The 14,539-nt window shown below is 35.1% G+C and overlaps 1 protein-coding gene and 1 long non-coding RNA gene across 2 annotated transcripts in view; one reads left to right on the forward strand and one right to left on the reverse strand.

Annotated features, from left to right (window-relative positions):
• On the forward strand, nt 1–11,791 carry LOC130251992 (uncharacterized). Its single transcript, XR_008840282.1, has 3 exons — nt 1–3,453; nt 6,519–6,637; nt 8,532–11,791. It is a non-coding gene; the product is annotated as an uncharacterized LOC130251992 (long non-coding RNA).
• The window catches only part of HPGD (15-hydroxyprostaglandin dehydrogenase), a 25,797-nt gene continuing 14,951 nt past the window's right edge, over nt 3,694–14,539 (reverse strand). The window contains exons 4-7 of the mRNA XM_056489069.1: nt 13,630–13,726; nt 7,829–7,905; nt 5,726–5,889; nt 3,694–4,673 (exon numbers count right to left, since the gene is read on the reverse strand). Of these exons, the coding sequence (XP_056345044.1) occupies nt 4,535–4,673; nt 5,726–5,889; nt 7,829–7,905; nt 13,630–13,726 (477 nt within the window). The 3' untranslated portion in view covers nt 3,694–4,534. The remainder of the gene's footprint in view (nt 4,674–5,725; nt 5,890–7,828; nt 7,906–13,629; nt 13,727–14,539) is intronic.

The following is a 14,539-nucleotide window of genomic DNA, read 5'->3' on the forward strand; positions in this document are numbered from 1 at the left end:
ATTCTTTCTTTTCCTTCTCCTGATTGTGGATGCTGAGGAAAGGTTCCATTGCAAAGAGAAAAAGACTGCTGAGATGCCTTGAGCCATTTCTTTGATGTGGAGATTGTGAGAACAAATAAACTGGCCTTACAGTTCCTCTGAAATCAGTGAAATGAGAGATGTCCAAAGTGAATGTGTTCTTGGTGGCTGCAGAAGAAGCACAGCTGTTTTGGAATAGCTGGAGTGTAGCTCACTTCAGAAATGCTTGTGTTTAAGGTAGTGCAATGTGAAGATGAAGAGAAGGAGTTGGCAGGGTCAGGGTGAAAAATAAGGGATTAAGTAGATCTTTTTCCTTCTGCTTGGATGTCACTACCATAAATCTCTGCTTGATGAGGCTAAATTTAGAGCCTTCAACCATTCACAATTCCTGGACCAGGTGTCAGACCTGTCACCAGATGATCATCCTGTCCTGTGCAGCCTCTCTTCTGTGTGAAAGGAGGAGGGCTAGGAACCCTCTCATGCTAAAAAAGTGCAATTCTTGTAGCAAGAAATTAATGCCACCTCTGAAGTAGTAATAATCTCTGTAAAGTTTGCCCAGCAGATGCCAGCAGTGAATTAACACAGAGCTTGTGAAAAATAAAAGGACTGGAATATATAACTGTTTCAAATGCTTCACTGTTTAATGATTACTTAAAATAGTTCAAATTTTTCAATTAAGATTAATTTTTACTGTGAAGATCCTGATTTTTTCCTCTCAATCCCTGAGAGAATAGTGTGTTAGGTTGTTTTTACACAAATCAGAAAACATCCAGATTTACAATTGGGCCACAGTGCATAGTAATGGCCTTTCATTCAAAAGTGGGGTTTAAGTTACTTATTTTAAAGATGTTCCTGGTTTAGCCTCTTCATACCTTATTTTTACCTGATCTGTTCTCTTTCTGTTTACTGTCCCCATCAGAATAAGAGAATAATGCTTCTTGTTTACTGTCCTTTTCTGTTATAATTTTAAATTTTACCTGACATTAAGCTGTTCCTTTATATACTGGAGGGGAAAAAATATCTAAGTCATATGGTATTATCCTTCTCTTTCATTTCACCATCTGGATTTCTGGAGCTCGAGCTGAAACCTGTCAACATCTCTTGATGCAAAGCAAATAGACTTAGCTAAAAGGGAAGTTCAAGCTGGAGAATCACCCTGTAGAAAGTTTAGAGCAGTTCAACACTGGAGGAAGGAAATCATCATCTGTCAGAAGAGCCCCATCCTGCCGAGAAGCCATAGCTTTAGGTATCTAATGCTGTTCCTTTAATCTCATATATACTATTTCAGTAGAAATCAGACTTTGCTTTTATTGAAGTTTATTTTTGGTTTACTGTTTGCAAAGCTTATGTTTCAAACACGAAGAAAAGGTCTAGTCTTTCATATCTGGGCTTCCTCAATTTCAGAAAACTACAAGAAGGATTTGTTACTCCATGGTTCACCCCATCAATAACAAAATTGATACACATATGATTTTATGGCACTCATAATACAAGTTAATTCCAGTTCATTCTGAACTCTAAAGAATGCAATGAACAATCCACATAACTTTGTAGATTATGTATCTCTTAAATGCCTTGAATTAAGGCACTAAATAATACAAATAAACTAACACTGTCATGTAACAAAGCATTTGAAAGGCCTCATGATTTTGGCTTTTGTATGGGATCATAAGCACTGAAAAAAATGGAGCTAATTACTAATATTTATATGTTACCCCTAAGAAAATTACCACTTGAAACTCTAAGGACACACCGAAAAGTAAACTTGTGCAACAGGGGTTTGATTGTTCATTCCAAACAATGATCATTATATGAGTCTAGAATATTACTTGTTATTTTATGTTCTTGGCAATTAGTGTATCTCATTTAAAATATTTATTTTTCCTTTTGGCTGAGTTTCTGTACAACACTGGAACAGTTGTCTTTAAAATTATGGTCTCTCAGGCAAAATAAATTATGTCTTGGAAATATGTCAAGACTTTGAACTGAAGATGAGATTTCAAAACAGTTTGTGCAAAAAATTAAACTCACTTTCCCTTTCAACTCATCTTTCTACCTACTGCTTCTCTGGTGTTTCTCTCTTTAAATCAAACATATGCTCTCTTTCTTTCTGACTGGAAGTCTTCCAAAGTTTGTGGGGAAATCTAACAGGAAACCTTTCCAAAACATAGGAATCAGGACTTGTTCTTCCTGTGCAGATAAAACCCTCAGATGTGTTTAAATTCAGACTATCTAAAGCTGGAAAGCTGTAGTTGGTTTGGGGCAGTTTTTAATTAAAAGGTAGAATTTTGATGGCTATTTCTCACATTATGATTTGAATCAAGGATTTTGCTTCACAGTAAATATTTCTTCCAGTAGGTTCCAGATGTGTTAATGATTTGAGATTTATCCTAGTTTAAGTATTTGTTTGATTCTGAGGCTTCTTTATCAGATTATCAGATGGAAATCAGTGCAGTGTATGCTTTTAATGAAATTTTCTGTATGGCTTTGATTTGAAAACATCTGTCCTTTGAGTTACAAAATTAATCCAGAAGAAAAGACCTATACATGGAAGATATGATTTAAATTCTTTCCCAGTATAGGCTCAGATTTTTCTGGTGTCCTGGAGTCTAATTGCATATTTTATGAATTTAATTTTTTCTTGTGTGACTATTGATATACCACAGAAATGGAATCTTAGAATAATGCCAATTCATAGAATTAGAATTTTGTAGAAGTGTAAGATCACAAGCTAATTGAGCAATGACTAAAATGATTAGCTGTAATTAACTTTACATTTCTTTCTGGTTTTCTTCCTTCAGGGAGAATACATTGGACATTGTTACATTACTTATTCTTTCACTGATTCCCTGGGAAAGTCAACCCACCCTGTTTAGCAGAAATTTTTTGGGGATTATCAAGGAGCAGAGATGAGCAAAAGCAGACAAGCAAACAATGTACCATCAACAATATTCCTATTGTTATTTGAATGTGTTACTAAGAGGAGCTGCTGAGTTACTGTCCTAGTGTGGTATTTGGTGGTTTCATGTTTTGCATGTACAACCATTATTATTAAACCTTCCCTGTTTTCTAGACTATGTTGAATCCCTGCTCAACAAGGAGACACACAGAGGTAGATGATAATCATCTTTAGGACCTAACTAACACATGCTGAATTCAAGTTTTCCTCACATCTTTTACACTATTCTGCCATGTATTGGGAAACAGTCTGATTTTAATGAGACAGTCATAGAAACTAAAACTATCAAATCAGTTAGAAGTTTTTAATCCAGACGGATATACAGATGTTGTCAGGGATGCTAAAGCATCCTGTGTATTCAAAATGGACTTTAAAAATAGTGTGAAAATACGCAGAATTGGAGGCATTGGGAGAATGAAGAGTAATTCAAAACATGTTTCTGTTTCTTTTCTTCTCCCCACTCCCTTCCACAGAAAGTAAGTACTATTTTTCCACTCTTTCAGTAACAAAAATTAGTAAAATTAAAGTCACTACTCCTAAGAAGGGTATATATTAATTTTCCAGCTTTCCCAGGAGCTATTAAATCTTCTTATCCTATAAGCCTAAGTAAATTACCAAGGAAAAAATTATTTTTGTTAGGCATGTAACCCATGAAGTATGGAGACTTTTTGCATAAATGCAGCTGAGCATTGACCTGGATTCAGAAGGTCCAGGAGGTAGGAAACTCAGTTTTTATTTTCATTGCTACTACATGGCATACTACTTCTGAGAATATGCACAGTGAAAAGTAAAGGCACATGTATATAACATTATAAAAACCAGATTATTCAGGATTGAATTGAAATTTTACTCGATGAAGGCAAGAAATTAAAGGTTTAGAAAATAAGATTTAAAAGGCAAGCAAACATTTCAATCAATGCCAAAATATTTACCCTTGTATATACAGAGTGAGAAAATTCACATATATATCTATCAAAGAAAACAAAAATATTTCTGAAATATTTTATAAATATCTAAAATCCAAAAAGTTAAAAATCTGTACTTCCTTATATGGTATACAATATACTAAGTTGCACATATGCAACATTTCACAAAGAGAAAGTTCATTCTTAACTCCTTATGGCTACATTTGTGATCTTTATTCCTGAAGTGAATTCCTGATCTGAAGAATTCAAGATGTAAATTAGTAGGCACTACAGTGGAAAGAATTATAACAAAGTAAGTCAGATTAACTAAACTATGCTTGGAGCACATAGATCAGAACAACCAGAATGAAAATAAGTGGCCCCTACTACAAAATAATTATAAAAATAGGCTTCAGAACCACATGTTTATTCTACTAAATAAATACTGTTACTAGTGCTTATAGAATCAGAATAGAGTGGTAACATCTTCCCACAACAGATTTTTTCTCCTATCTCTTTGTTATTAGGATGCAAATGTTTGAACACTGACACTGATCTAGAAACAACACTAATCCTTTTGCCCCCAAAATTACTCTTTTCAAAAATTTTTCCATTTAAGAAAAGCTAAAAGTAATTATCATAAAACAATTATTTATCTCTTTGATGATGTAAAAGGTGTTTGGCCATATTGCTGAAAATGAATTCCTTGGGATGCTGTGATCTTCATAACTTCTCCATTTAGAGTATCATCTTCAATTATTGTTATCAGTCCCTCAGCAATTATTGATGGGCTGAAAAAAGAAAAAGTCATTTCAGAGTCATGATGTAATAGAACAAGTAAAAAAGACAAGAAACTCAATATGAATTTATATATCTGAAAATTTAAAAAATTGGCATTTGAAAAAATTTAGTTTGAGGAAAATCAGAGGTGGCGTGAATGTTTCAGGAGAGATATGTATTCTCCTCAATCAGGACATACATCTAAAGTGGCTACTTTACAAATCATTATTTGTTTGCTCTAGTTTCTGATAAATGCCTGTGGACATCCAGCTGCCACTGGGCTTCCTATCAAAGTTTTCTCTGTCAGGGAAATGGACAGAAGTAATCCTTAAATCCTCTGCAGCTCTTTACTGTTGATTTATCTTGCTTCTGTAGCAGAGCTGACATACAAATTAGCATAATTTCACATGCAGTTTGCAACAGGTGCAAAATATTTTATATAAAGAAAAGTATGGATGAAACAACATAGTTATACAATTTCCTTTGCACAGAAGCATCTTGGAAGCTAATTGTTAGAAGGTAAGAAAGTGTTAAAAAATATCACTTTATGCTTGTCATGTTCTCACAGTCTGTCCAAGCTGTCTGCTTTTGGCCTTTGTTGGCAAGACTGTAATGGGCCAGGTAACTCTTTGATCTGATCCATGGTGGTTGCTACTGTGCTCTTAATCCAATTTTGTCAGTTCCTGGTCTGATTTCCATCTTGGTTCACTTGAAAATTTTGTGAAAATTCAGTGCAAATTATATATCCTGTATCCCACAACAAGTTTGAGTAAACAAATTCATGAGGGAGCACCAAAGGCTATTAAAAATTAAAATCACTATATTTAATTTGCTAATTGGATTTGGACTTTGCCGGGAAATGGAAATGCATAAAAGCATATATCACTGTGCAGATGGTGCTCTTAAAATAGGGTTAGATAGCTGCCATTTTTTTCTTTCTATACAGATAATGCATTTCATAGTCTTTTATCTGAGGCAGCATTTCCCCTTTATATTAATTTTGCTGAAAGTTTGTTCTTCATCAACAAAGTGCAAAAACTGCACTTTATCTGACTTGACTTACTCCATCACTCCATAGAACTGCATCATATTTTTTATCTCATCCTTGTATGAAAAGTATTGTCCCATATTCTCTTCTTTATCTATTGATTGGAGAATTGGTGTGTTGACAAATCCTGGACAGATTGTGTTGAGTCTCACACCGTAGTTATCCATATTGGCAGCTAACTAGAAAAGAGAAAGGGATAGGCATTTGTCAGCAACATTTTAAGACTTTTTTTGTAATTTTGTAATTTCTGTATTGTGTAAGCAAATTTTCAAAGAATGAAATTTACCACAAAGTACTTTTCAGTGTGGCTAAGTAAGGACATTTTGTTACTACTGACCGTTTTAACAACTAAGTTCGAAGCATGTTTTCTCTAGTAATCCTACTAGATTACTAGAATAAGAAGCACATTTCATTTCTTAGGAGAACAATTCTACAAGAAATCAGAACTCTTTCCAGGAAGCTGTTTTTTATGAATACTTTTTGTTCTTAGTGCTCTTTAGCATGTCATTAACAGTATTCTAGGGCAATGATATAACTCTTCTAAGCAAAAATAAGAAAAAGTTCTCCCAAATGTATGCTTCCAATCTTATAGGAGCTATTTTTTTAATTAAAAGGAAATTCTGAAATAAATAAAATTATCTTTATGATACTGTATTTACCTTCCTCACATCAGCAGAAATACAATATGTTCTCTGTCCCTACCACTGTAATGCTAAACCTTTCTAGTGGCTGTGTAGTCCATGCCAAGGTATGAATCTATCACTGAGCATCTCCAATGGAAAGTCCCTGTGACCTGATTTTTTTTCAGGAAGCAGCTCAGGAACATGATGAAAGAAAGAAGCACAAGTTGTGCTGGGAGAGGTAGGACCCCTTGTTTGTGGTTCTACCAAAGTGTGCCTGCAGCAAAGAAGTCTGATCCACATCCAGGTACGTGTCGATTAACTTTCTTAGCAATAGCACAGAACAGAGCAACTACACATGATATATCCAAGAATAACTATAACTGTTAAACACTGCATTCTATTTATTTTCACATTTAACAGGGCCCCTATGAGGTAAGTCACATGTCATTTTCATGGTATGGTAGCCTGCCATTTTGGTCTGGGGGGACAAGAAACTGAAGCCCTAGATGTAAGGTGTCTGACTCGCCCACCATCAGGCTGTACAGCTGTAGTGTAGTTCACTATGTTTATTATTGTTCTTTTCTTTCATGGCATTCTTGTGTTCCTTAGAGACTGCATTTCCTCTTATTTACTTTTGCACTTAGATGGTGATATTTGTATTTCTAATGAGAAAACAAAAATGGAAAACTAGGCATCATGTTCTTGATGTTGTGATATGTCCAAATGGTACATGTGACACTTATCCATACTATTTTCTTTATGTTAATCAGAAAAATGAGTTGTTTTTGTGGAAATGGGGGCATAAAATATGGATAGAGTGCTCAAAGTATCATTTCAGGTGATTAGTTCCTGAAATTGGATTGGAAATCTTGCATAGATTATCTGTAAGATTAATCTATTAAAATGTAATTGTATTTTGTCCCTCCAAGTTGTTTTATTACTGTGCTTGTTCAATTTAACTAGAAAGTTTTGGAGTCAGAAGCTGAGACTTACAATATGGTCATCTTACATGCCCCATCCTGAAAGTGTGATTTTGCATTTTCAGAGTATTAAGAGCTGGCAAGAATAAATAATGATTTGTTCAAGTCACTTTTGTACAGTTCAGTGCCTATAGTCATTGACTGGGCCTTAGATCATTGACCTGAGTTAGGAAATAAGGAGACCAAAATGATAAATGACTGGGACAGGGTTCTGAAAAAATTTTTTCAAAACTTGGATTAGAATTTGGCTTTTGGACTCCTCCCACTGTCCTTAAATTACTCTGCAACATCATTCTTCCACGCTCTCCAAACTTCAAATCAGTCATAGACACACAGATGCCATACTTATTCCATCTTTGGATTCCCTTCGTGAAGGAGGGAACCTCCACTGCTCCACACACTTTGATTTCTTTCATACAATTAGTTCCAGTTGTGTGGCTATAGAGAAGGAACATGAAGAACTTAAGCATTTTCTCAAGGAGCTGCTGATACCCTTTTGGAAAATGCATACTTACTGCTATGGACCGTGTGAATCCAATCACACCATGCTTTGTAGCACAGTACACAGGCTGGAATGCAGCAGGCATGAGTCCTTTAAAATAAAAAGGTAGCTGAATGAAGATGTCAAACGTTCTTAATTTGTAATTACCTTAAACACATAGGTCTATAGTATAAAAAAAATCTCTGATGGAGAGGCAGCAAAATGGATTAGTAGACATTTGTAAGTTATATTTTCTAATCTGGGATAGGCTAGGGAAAAATGAGATGGATAAAAATGTGCAGGCAAAAGAAGAGTAATAAAAAAGCATAACTTTAAAAAAAAAAAGTTGTACCTATCAAGTAGGACTTAAAATAGAGGACACAATCTGAAAAACACTCAAGAATGAGATTTTTGAGGCATCTTCTATGAATCAGTAAAATATTTAAAGTATATTGAAGAGCAAAGTATTTTAGATAGGCTTTGATATCTAATGTGTGAACTGAACACCTGAAATCATTTACAGTGTTGTTCAGAAAGTGTGGGAATAAGAGAAGCAAAATAAGAATTAAGCCCTTATGAATAACAAACATCAGCCTGTCTGAAAGCTAGAGGATAAAATGTTTTCCTGAATGTGCCATTGTAAAACTGGACAGTAATTTTAATGCCTTAATGTTTGATTCTAATGGAAGTAATTCCAATTAATAACTCATTTATTTTTTATGTCTTTCATACTTCAGATCTTAAGGTGATACTTTCAAGAGGAGGTGTGACTTACCTCAGTGGAGATGAAGAATTCACTATCTAGCTCTAAGTATGGATTTCCCAGAGAAATTATATATGCCAGACTTGCCTGGGCTCTTTGCTCTGGAATCTATTTTGTCTGAAGGAAAGAACTTTCTAAGACAGCACAAAGCTCTAATTACCAACCTGACAGCTTCAAGGTTTTATCTTGATTTAAATGCTAACTTGATGATCCTGTGAAAGCAGCATTGTTCATTACTGGGAAATAAAGAACTTAACCTATTGCCTGGTTGTTCTTTTAAAATTGTATTAATTTGCCTAACCTGAATTAATGTCTTATGCTTCTGCTAAAGAACTCTCTTTATGAAATGGCTTTTGTACTGTCCCTTTGTGATCACAACAAATGCTTAATATTCCTCTGTTTGTTGACTTTTGATGTTCACCAAATTATTGGAAACATTGGAATATTGGCACATTAGAAATAAGACAATACTAGTTTAAAAATACCCAAACCTTCAAGTACTTTTACGTGCTTTAAATGAAAGAAATTCTAATCAGGCTGCAGCTAACAGAAATGACAGACAACGTCTACTGGGAAACACAGAAGAAGAATTTAGAAGTAATTTTACTTTTATTTTTAATCACAGTATGAAAAATTACCTTTTACTTGAGAGGGAGGAGAAACAAAGTCAAGAAATAAACAAAGGAAGGGCACAGCTCACAATAATGAAGTGGAGTAAGGTTCAAAGACTTACTTATATGCCAAAGACAGCAGGAATAACTAGGCAGGAAGAGAGGAACAAATAACTTTTTTTTTTTTTGAAAACCAGTTCTTTCCTAATTGAAACTATTTTCTTTGCTGAAGTGGAGAACCAAGAAGAAATCATCTCACTTTTGGATAAAGCATCTAAGACTAGTCCTAGCACTCCTCACATGAAACAGTAACAGTCCTGTCCCACTTTTGTTCCTGAGCTCAGTACTCAGAACCACATTGTGGGCTTTCCAGCTCTGAGTCTTTTCCCTGCCTTAGGAAGAGCTGAGCCTCTGCTGGTGTGTCCCAGGGACTCTCCTAGCAAGCATTTTATGATGAACCACTGTGTCATATTGAGTCTGCTCTGCCCACATATTTATCAGTGAGCAGAAATGAGTTCCTAATGTATAAGTTAAGGCATTCATTTGGTAGAAAATCTGGATTCTATTTGCTGCTGCCATGGATATTTAATTATCTTATGCAAAGCAGAGCAGCAGTAAAACAGACTAGAGACCACTATGCACAAAATAATGGGGGGAAGAAGAGGGTGGTGATGGTGATGGGTTAGTGTACTTCTGGAAAGTGATACATTTGGGTTTTAATCTTTCTTAGACAGGGGCAGGGAGCTGCTATGGCTAGACTTTTCTCTCTAGATATTGCTGCATGGAGAATTGCAAATGACTTTGTGATGACTCAAGATGCTCTCTGGTTTACCAAAAGCAGTTCAAGCAGACCAACAATAATCCTGTGCTCCAGTGTTAACTGTTCTATTTTATTTTTCTCAGTTCCTGACAGGCTGAGTGAGACAGTTCTTGCCCTTGCTTATACTCTAGTCTCCTTGTTGGTGACAAGATCACTCTACCATTGAAGACATGGTGTTAGGTGTCTCACTACAACTCCTTATTTATCATGGTCAATAGCTTCAATAACCACATCTTGAGAAATTAGTACTGGAGGTAGAGAATTCTATCAACAAGTTTGAATTGTATCAGTAGGTTTTGTTGAAACCAGTATTACCTTTCATTGCACTTTCATGGAACAAATAACTTTGATAGAAACAGAATTAAGCATTTTTCCCCAGTTACATTCTCCCACTGAACAGGTTGCCCTCAGAGATTTAAGTTCCTTTCTTTGAATATGATTTATTAGCCTTTTTAGTTTTAAGCTGGACTTTGGCCTTTCTGGTTTTCTCTCTGCATACCCCCATGATATCATTGCAGTCTTCCTGAGTGCCAAAACAAAGGTGAAACAGAAATCCTAGCAAAAATTCTAAGCCATTTCTGTAATTTTTTTTTTATAGTGAACTGTAGTTTGAAGGGAAGAGCTTCTAACTTTTTTTAACCTCATTCTGGCACATTCTGCTGAGCATTTTCCTTTTCACAAAGGGGAGGGACCAGAAGCTCTGTCATGATGCTGAACTCAAGGCCCCAGTGGTACAGCCATTGACACTTCTGCTCCCCTGTATCACTGTGAGAGGCTCCTTGCTTGGTGATGGAACCATATACTCAATTTTGTTCCTGTACATATAGGATTTGGTCCTAAAAAATTTGTTTGCTGACACAGGTAGTTTAAGTATTTATTGTGGCTGAAGCTTTCAGTAAAGGGAAGACAAACCAACTGTTTGCAGAATCTGGATGCTTGAAGTTTAGTGCAGTCATACCACTGATATAGCTGTGCAGCAGAAAGGTATACAGATTCATTGAACAGCAGAAAGGTATCCAGACACATTGAAGAGCCTCTCAAAAAAGTAGCATGATACTATGCTAAAAATTCTAATGTTTTTTAAGCACTCTGTGAATACTTTAACCATTTTTTGTCTGCTGAAATGCAGACAGATACAAATTCAGTTTCACAGAAAACCTTCTTTGAAATACAAAAGCCATCAAAACAAAAGTGCCTATACTTGAATTCCTTTTGCCCTTTTACCTTTTGCAAAAAGGGTACAGGTACCAGCCACCACAAGCTAAAAGACCATGCTAAGTTTAATAATTTAAACAGCTTCTTGAGATAAATTTAGTTTTTTATGCTTTCTCTGTCATGACTATTAATTGCACTTAAATGTACCATGTGTGGCTTACTACAGAAAAAAATTTTAGAACATTTTATTACTTGAATTTGAAAATTAAGTCTATTCCAATGCAAAAACCTGCAATCATTAAAATTGTTTTTTATTGAGCCAAATTTGAAGTAAAACACATTTCTCATTATCTTAGTTTAGCAGAATTACTTATTGATATGAATGCACAAATCAAATAAAATTAAATTTTGTAGCTTTGAGACATAGTTGAATGCTTGCTGCATGTGCTTACATATTTGTCTCCCTCTTTTACGTCCTGTCCAGGGTCAAAACTAAAGAAAGGAAGACTCACTACTGGATAGACAGGCTCTGGCTTTGATCCAGCTGAATTAACACTTATAAGCATCCACTTCACAGAAATCATTTCGGTAGTACCATGGGTGTTTGGAAATGTAATACTCCAAGGCTTGATTCTGTCCCTAGTCCAAATAATTGGCAAAATTTCCATGGTGATACACTGGTAGTTAACTAATGTGCAAAGGAAATACTATCAAATTTTACATAAGCACTATGTGCAACTCTTTTTGTTGCTCAGAAAGACATAGGAAGATTTGCTCTGTATCTTACAGAGAACTTGGGCAGCAGGCATCAAAGCCTCTCCAAAGTTTAATGATCAACAGAAGCTAGCTCTAAGAAAACACTTGAAGGGGATGTTAAGCAAGCCAGTGGAAGTTTGTCTTTCATATATGGAATAAACTGCAGGGCTTAGGCCTTCAGACTGGAAAGGAGAATTAGAATCATAAAGCACAAATTTACGAAAGCAGTAAATAAATAAGCAATAAAAGTTAGCTTTTAAAGTGTGTTTTTCCTTATGACCTTGGAAACAATTGTTAAACACAAGCTATGCAAAACCAAAGCAAAGCAACTGTTGTTTTAACAAACAGAACAGCCAAGCTTCTAGGTATAAAAAACAAAATAATTTTTGTTCACTTGAGACCAGTCAGAAAAGGAATCAAACCACTTGCTACCCCTACCCTTTCTTAAACACTGCCTTGGGCATCAGTATTTCTATGAAAATGTTTAATCTTTTACTTGTGTTGATGACCTCTTGCATGGCAACAGCAATTTCCTTCAGGTTAATATGGACCCAATACAATGTCCATTTCAGCCTATAGAGATAAACTTACAGTGTCAGTAGGCAAAGTGTCAGGCAGTATGACAAATGCTGACTCAAAGGTACATGGAGTCTTTTAATAAGACACCCTCACCCTTTTGACATATGTGCATGTGTTGAGTCAGATCCTCAAGATCCATATGCCTGTAGGGTGAACTGGACTTTTCATCACAAAGGCTAAGGGTTTATAGGAGAACTTAAAAGTACTCAGAACATCCACACCTATGCACAATCAGGTAACTATAGCTGGTGCTATCTTAACTGGCTTTTCATTGCTAAAACACGTAGGAATATCCTGGAATGAAATGACTAGAACTTGATAATCTGCACAGATACAAAAAAAAGCCCCTCTGACAATTCAAGTGTTGGGTAGCATATGTATTATTTTTCACAGACTGACAGTAGAAAGAGAGAGCAACCTCTACAAATGAAAAAGAGAGAATGCAAGTACTTCCCCATGATATTTTTGAGGAAGGTTGCCAAGTGACTTCATTCTCCATGTATAGTTTGCTCCTCAGCTGTGCTTTTTTGCTGGTAGCCCAGTCACTGAAACATTGAGTATATCTACAGGAAATGGTGCAGAATTCTGCACCAGTCAGAAAACCAACAACGGGGCAGCATTACTCCCAACTGATGTAGGATCCATAGAATTCTGGTTTTGTACTGATGAATTGAAATACGGTTATAGCATAGATAAGCAGTGAGCAAAGAAAGTGCTTGCTTAAGCTTGGTGAAATATGACCTTTAATTTTATGACTTCTCAAGTACAGGTAGATCACATCTGAAAGGACTTGGAACACAGAGTGGGGTGTGACAATCTCTGTTAATTAAGTACGTACAGTCTAGCCTTAGATATTGCTACATTTGTTTTCCTCTGGAATTAAATGGAGGAATTTACATCAGGCTCAAGATTTTAAATACAAGAGTGATAGGTTAGGAAAATAACTATTTTTTCTATGGAATTGTGTTTAAAAAAGCAAATTAAATTTGTGGTTGTTTGATATTCCTTCTGTTGCTACAATGAAAACCAGTTCAAAATATTTCTAAACAGGGAAGAGCCATAAAGAGAAGAAAAAATAAGACTGATCAGTATGATTAATTTACTTAAAAAGAAAACTCAGCAGAGATTGTTTATGCAGAAAATTTTCTCACCTGCCAAGGATGAGATATTAATGATTACTCCTCCATCACCTCCATTTCCTTTTCTCATGTATTCTAGGCCAAGGTAGGTTCCTCTGATCACAGATGTCTGGCATAGAGAGGAAGCAATTACTGAAGATACTCAAAGATTATTTGAAATTATTAAAAATATTTTACTGAATTATTGATGTTGGTCAAAATATCCACTGTGCTTCTACAAACTGAAACGTGCTTTTATTGTGGTGCTTAGAACCTGTATTGCTTTACCAGTGATTTTATTTATAATTTGAAGTTTTTAAGCACAGAGCCACTCCACAGTATTGCAACTCAATAACTTCAGAAGCACAATTGTAATAGATAGAAGTAATAGCAGTTTACTTATTTCTCTTAATAAGATATAAATAAACAAACTAAAATATTGAAATGCAAAATAAGAGCTGTGAAGGAAATGAAAGAGTAAGTAAATAATTCATACATGAAACACATGCCTAATTTAAAAATATAAGTGGCAGATGAACTGATCTAAATCCCATAATTTTTGTTGAGATAGCCTGTTCTATGTTATAAAAAATGTACTGACTGTGTCTGAAGACAACATTAATACTTAAAAAGGCTCAAGTCAAAAGAAATTCACACTTTTTAGGATTAAGTACCATGATATATTTCTGGTCCCAGGATATTAAAAATGTGTATTATTTTCTGGCTAAAGTTACAGGAGTTTTACCATTCCTCTCAAATGAAAATTAGCCCACACAGGCAAATACAGAGAAGATAAAAAAAGCATTCTAAGAGATGTGACATGTTGTTAGCATATTAGCTATGATTTTTACAAATATTTTTCTCTCTCTTTTTTTTTTTTTTTTTTTTTTTTTTTTTTTTTTTTTTTTTTAAGACAGAACTTTGAAGAAAAAAAATTTGGAGA

This window comes from Oenanthe melanoleuca, chromosome 4 (assembly GCF_029582105.1).
Source record: "Oenanthe melanoleuca isolate GR-GAL-2019-014 chromosome 4, OMel1.0, whole genome shotgun sequence".
In the NCBI taxonomy this organism is placed as follows: Eukaryota; Metazoa; Chordata; class Aves; order Passeriformes; family Muscicapidae; genus Oenanthe; species Oenanthe melanoleuca.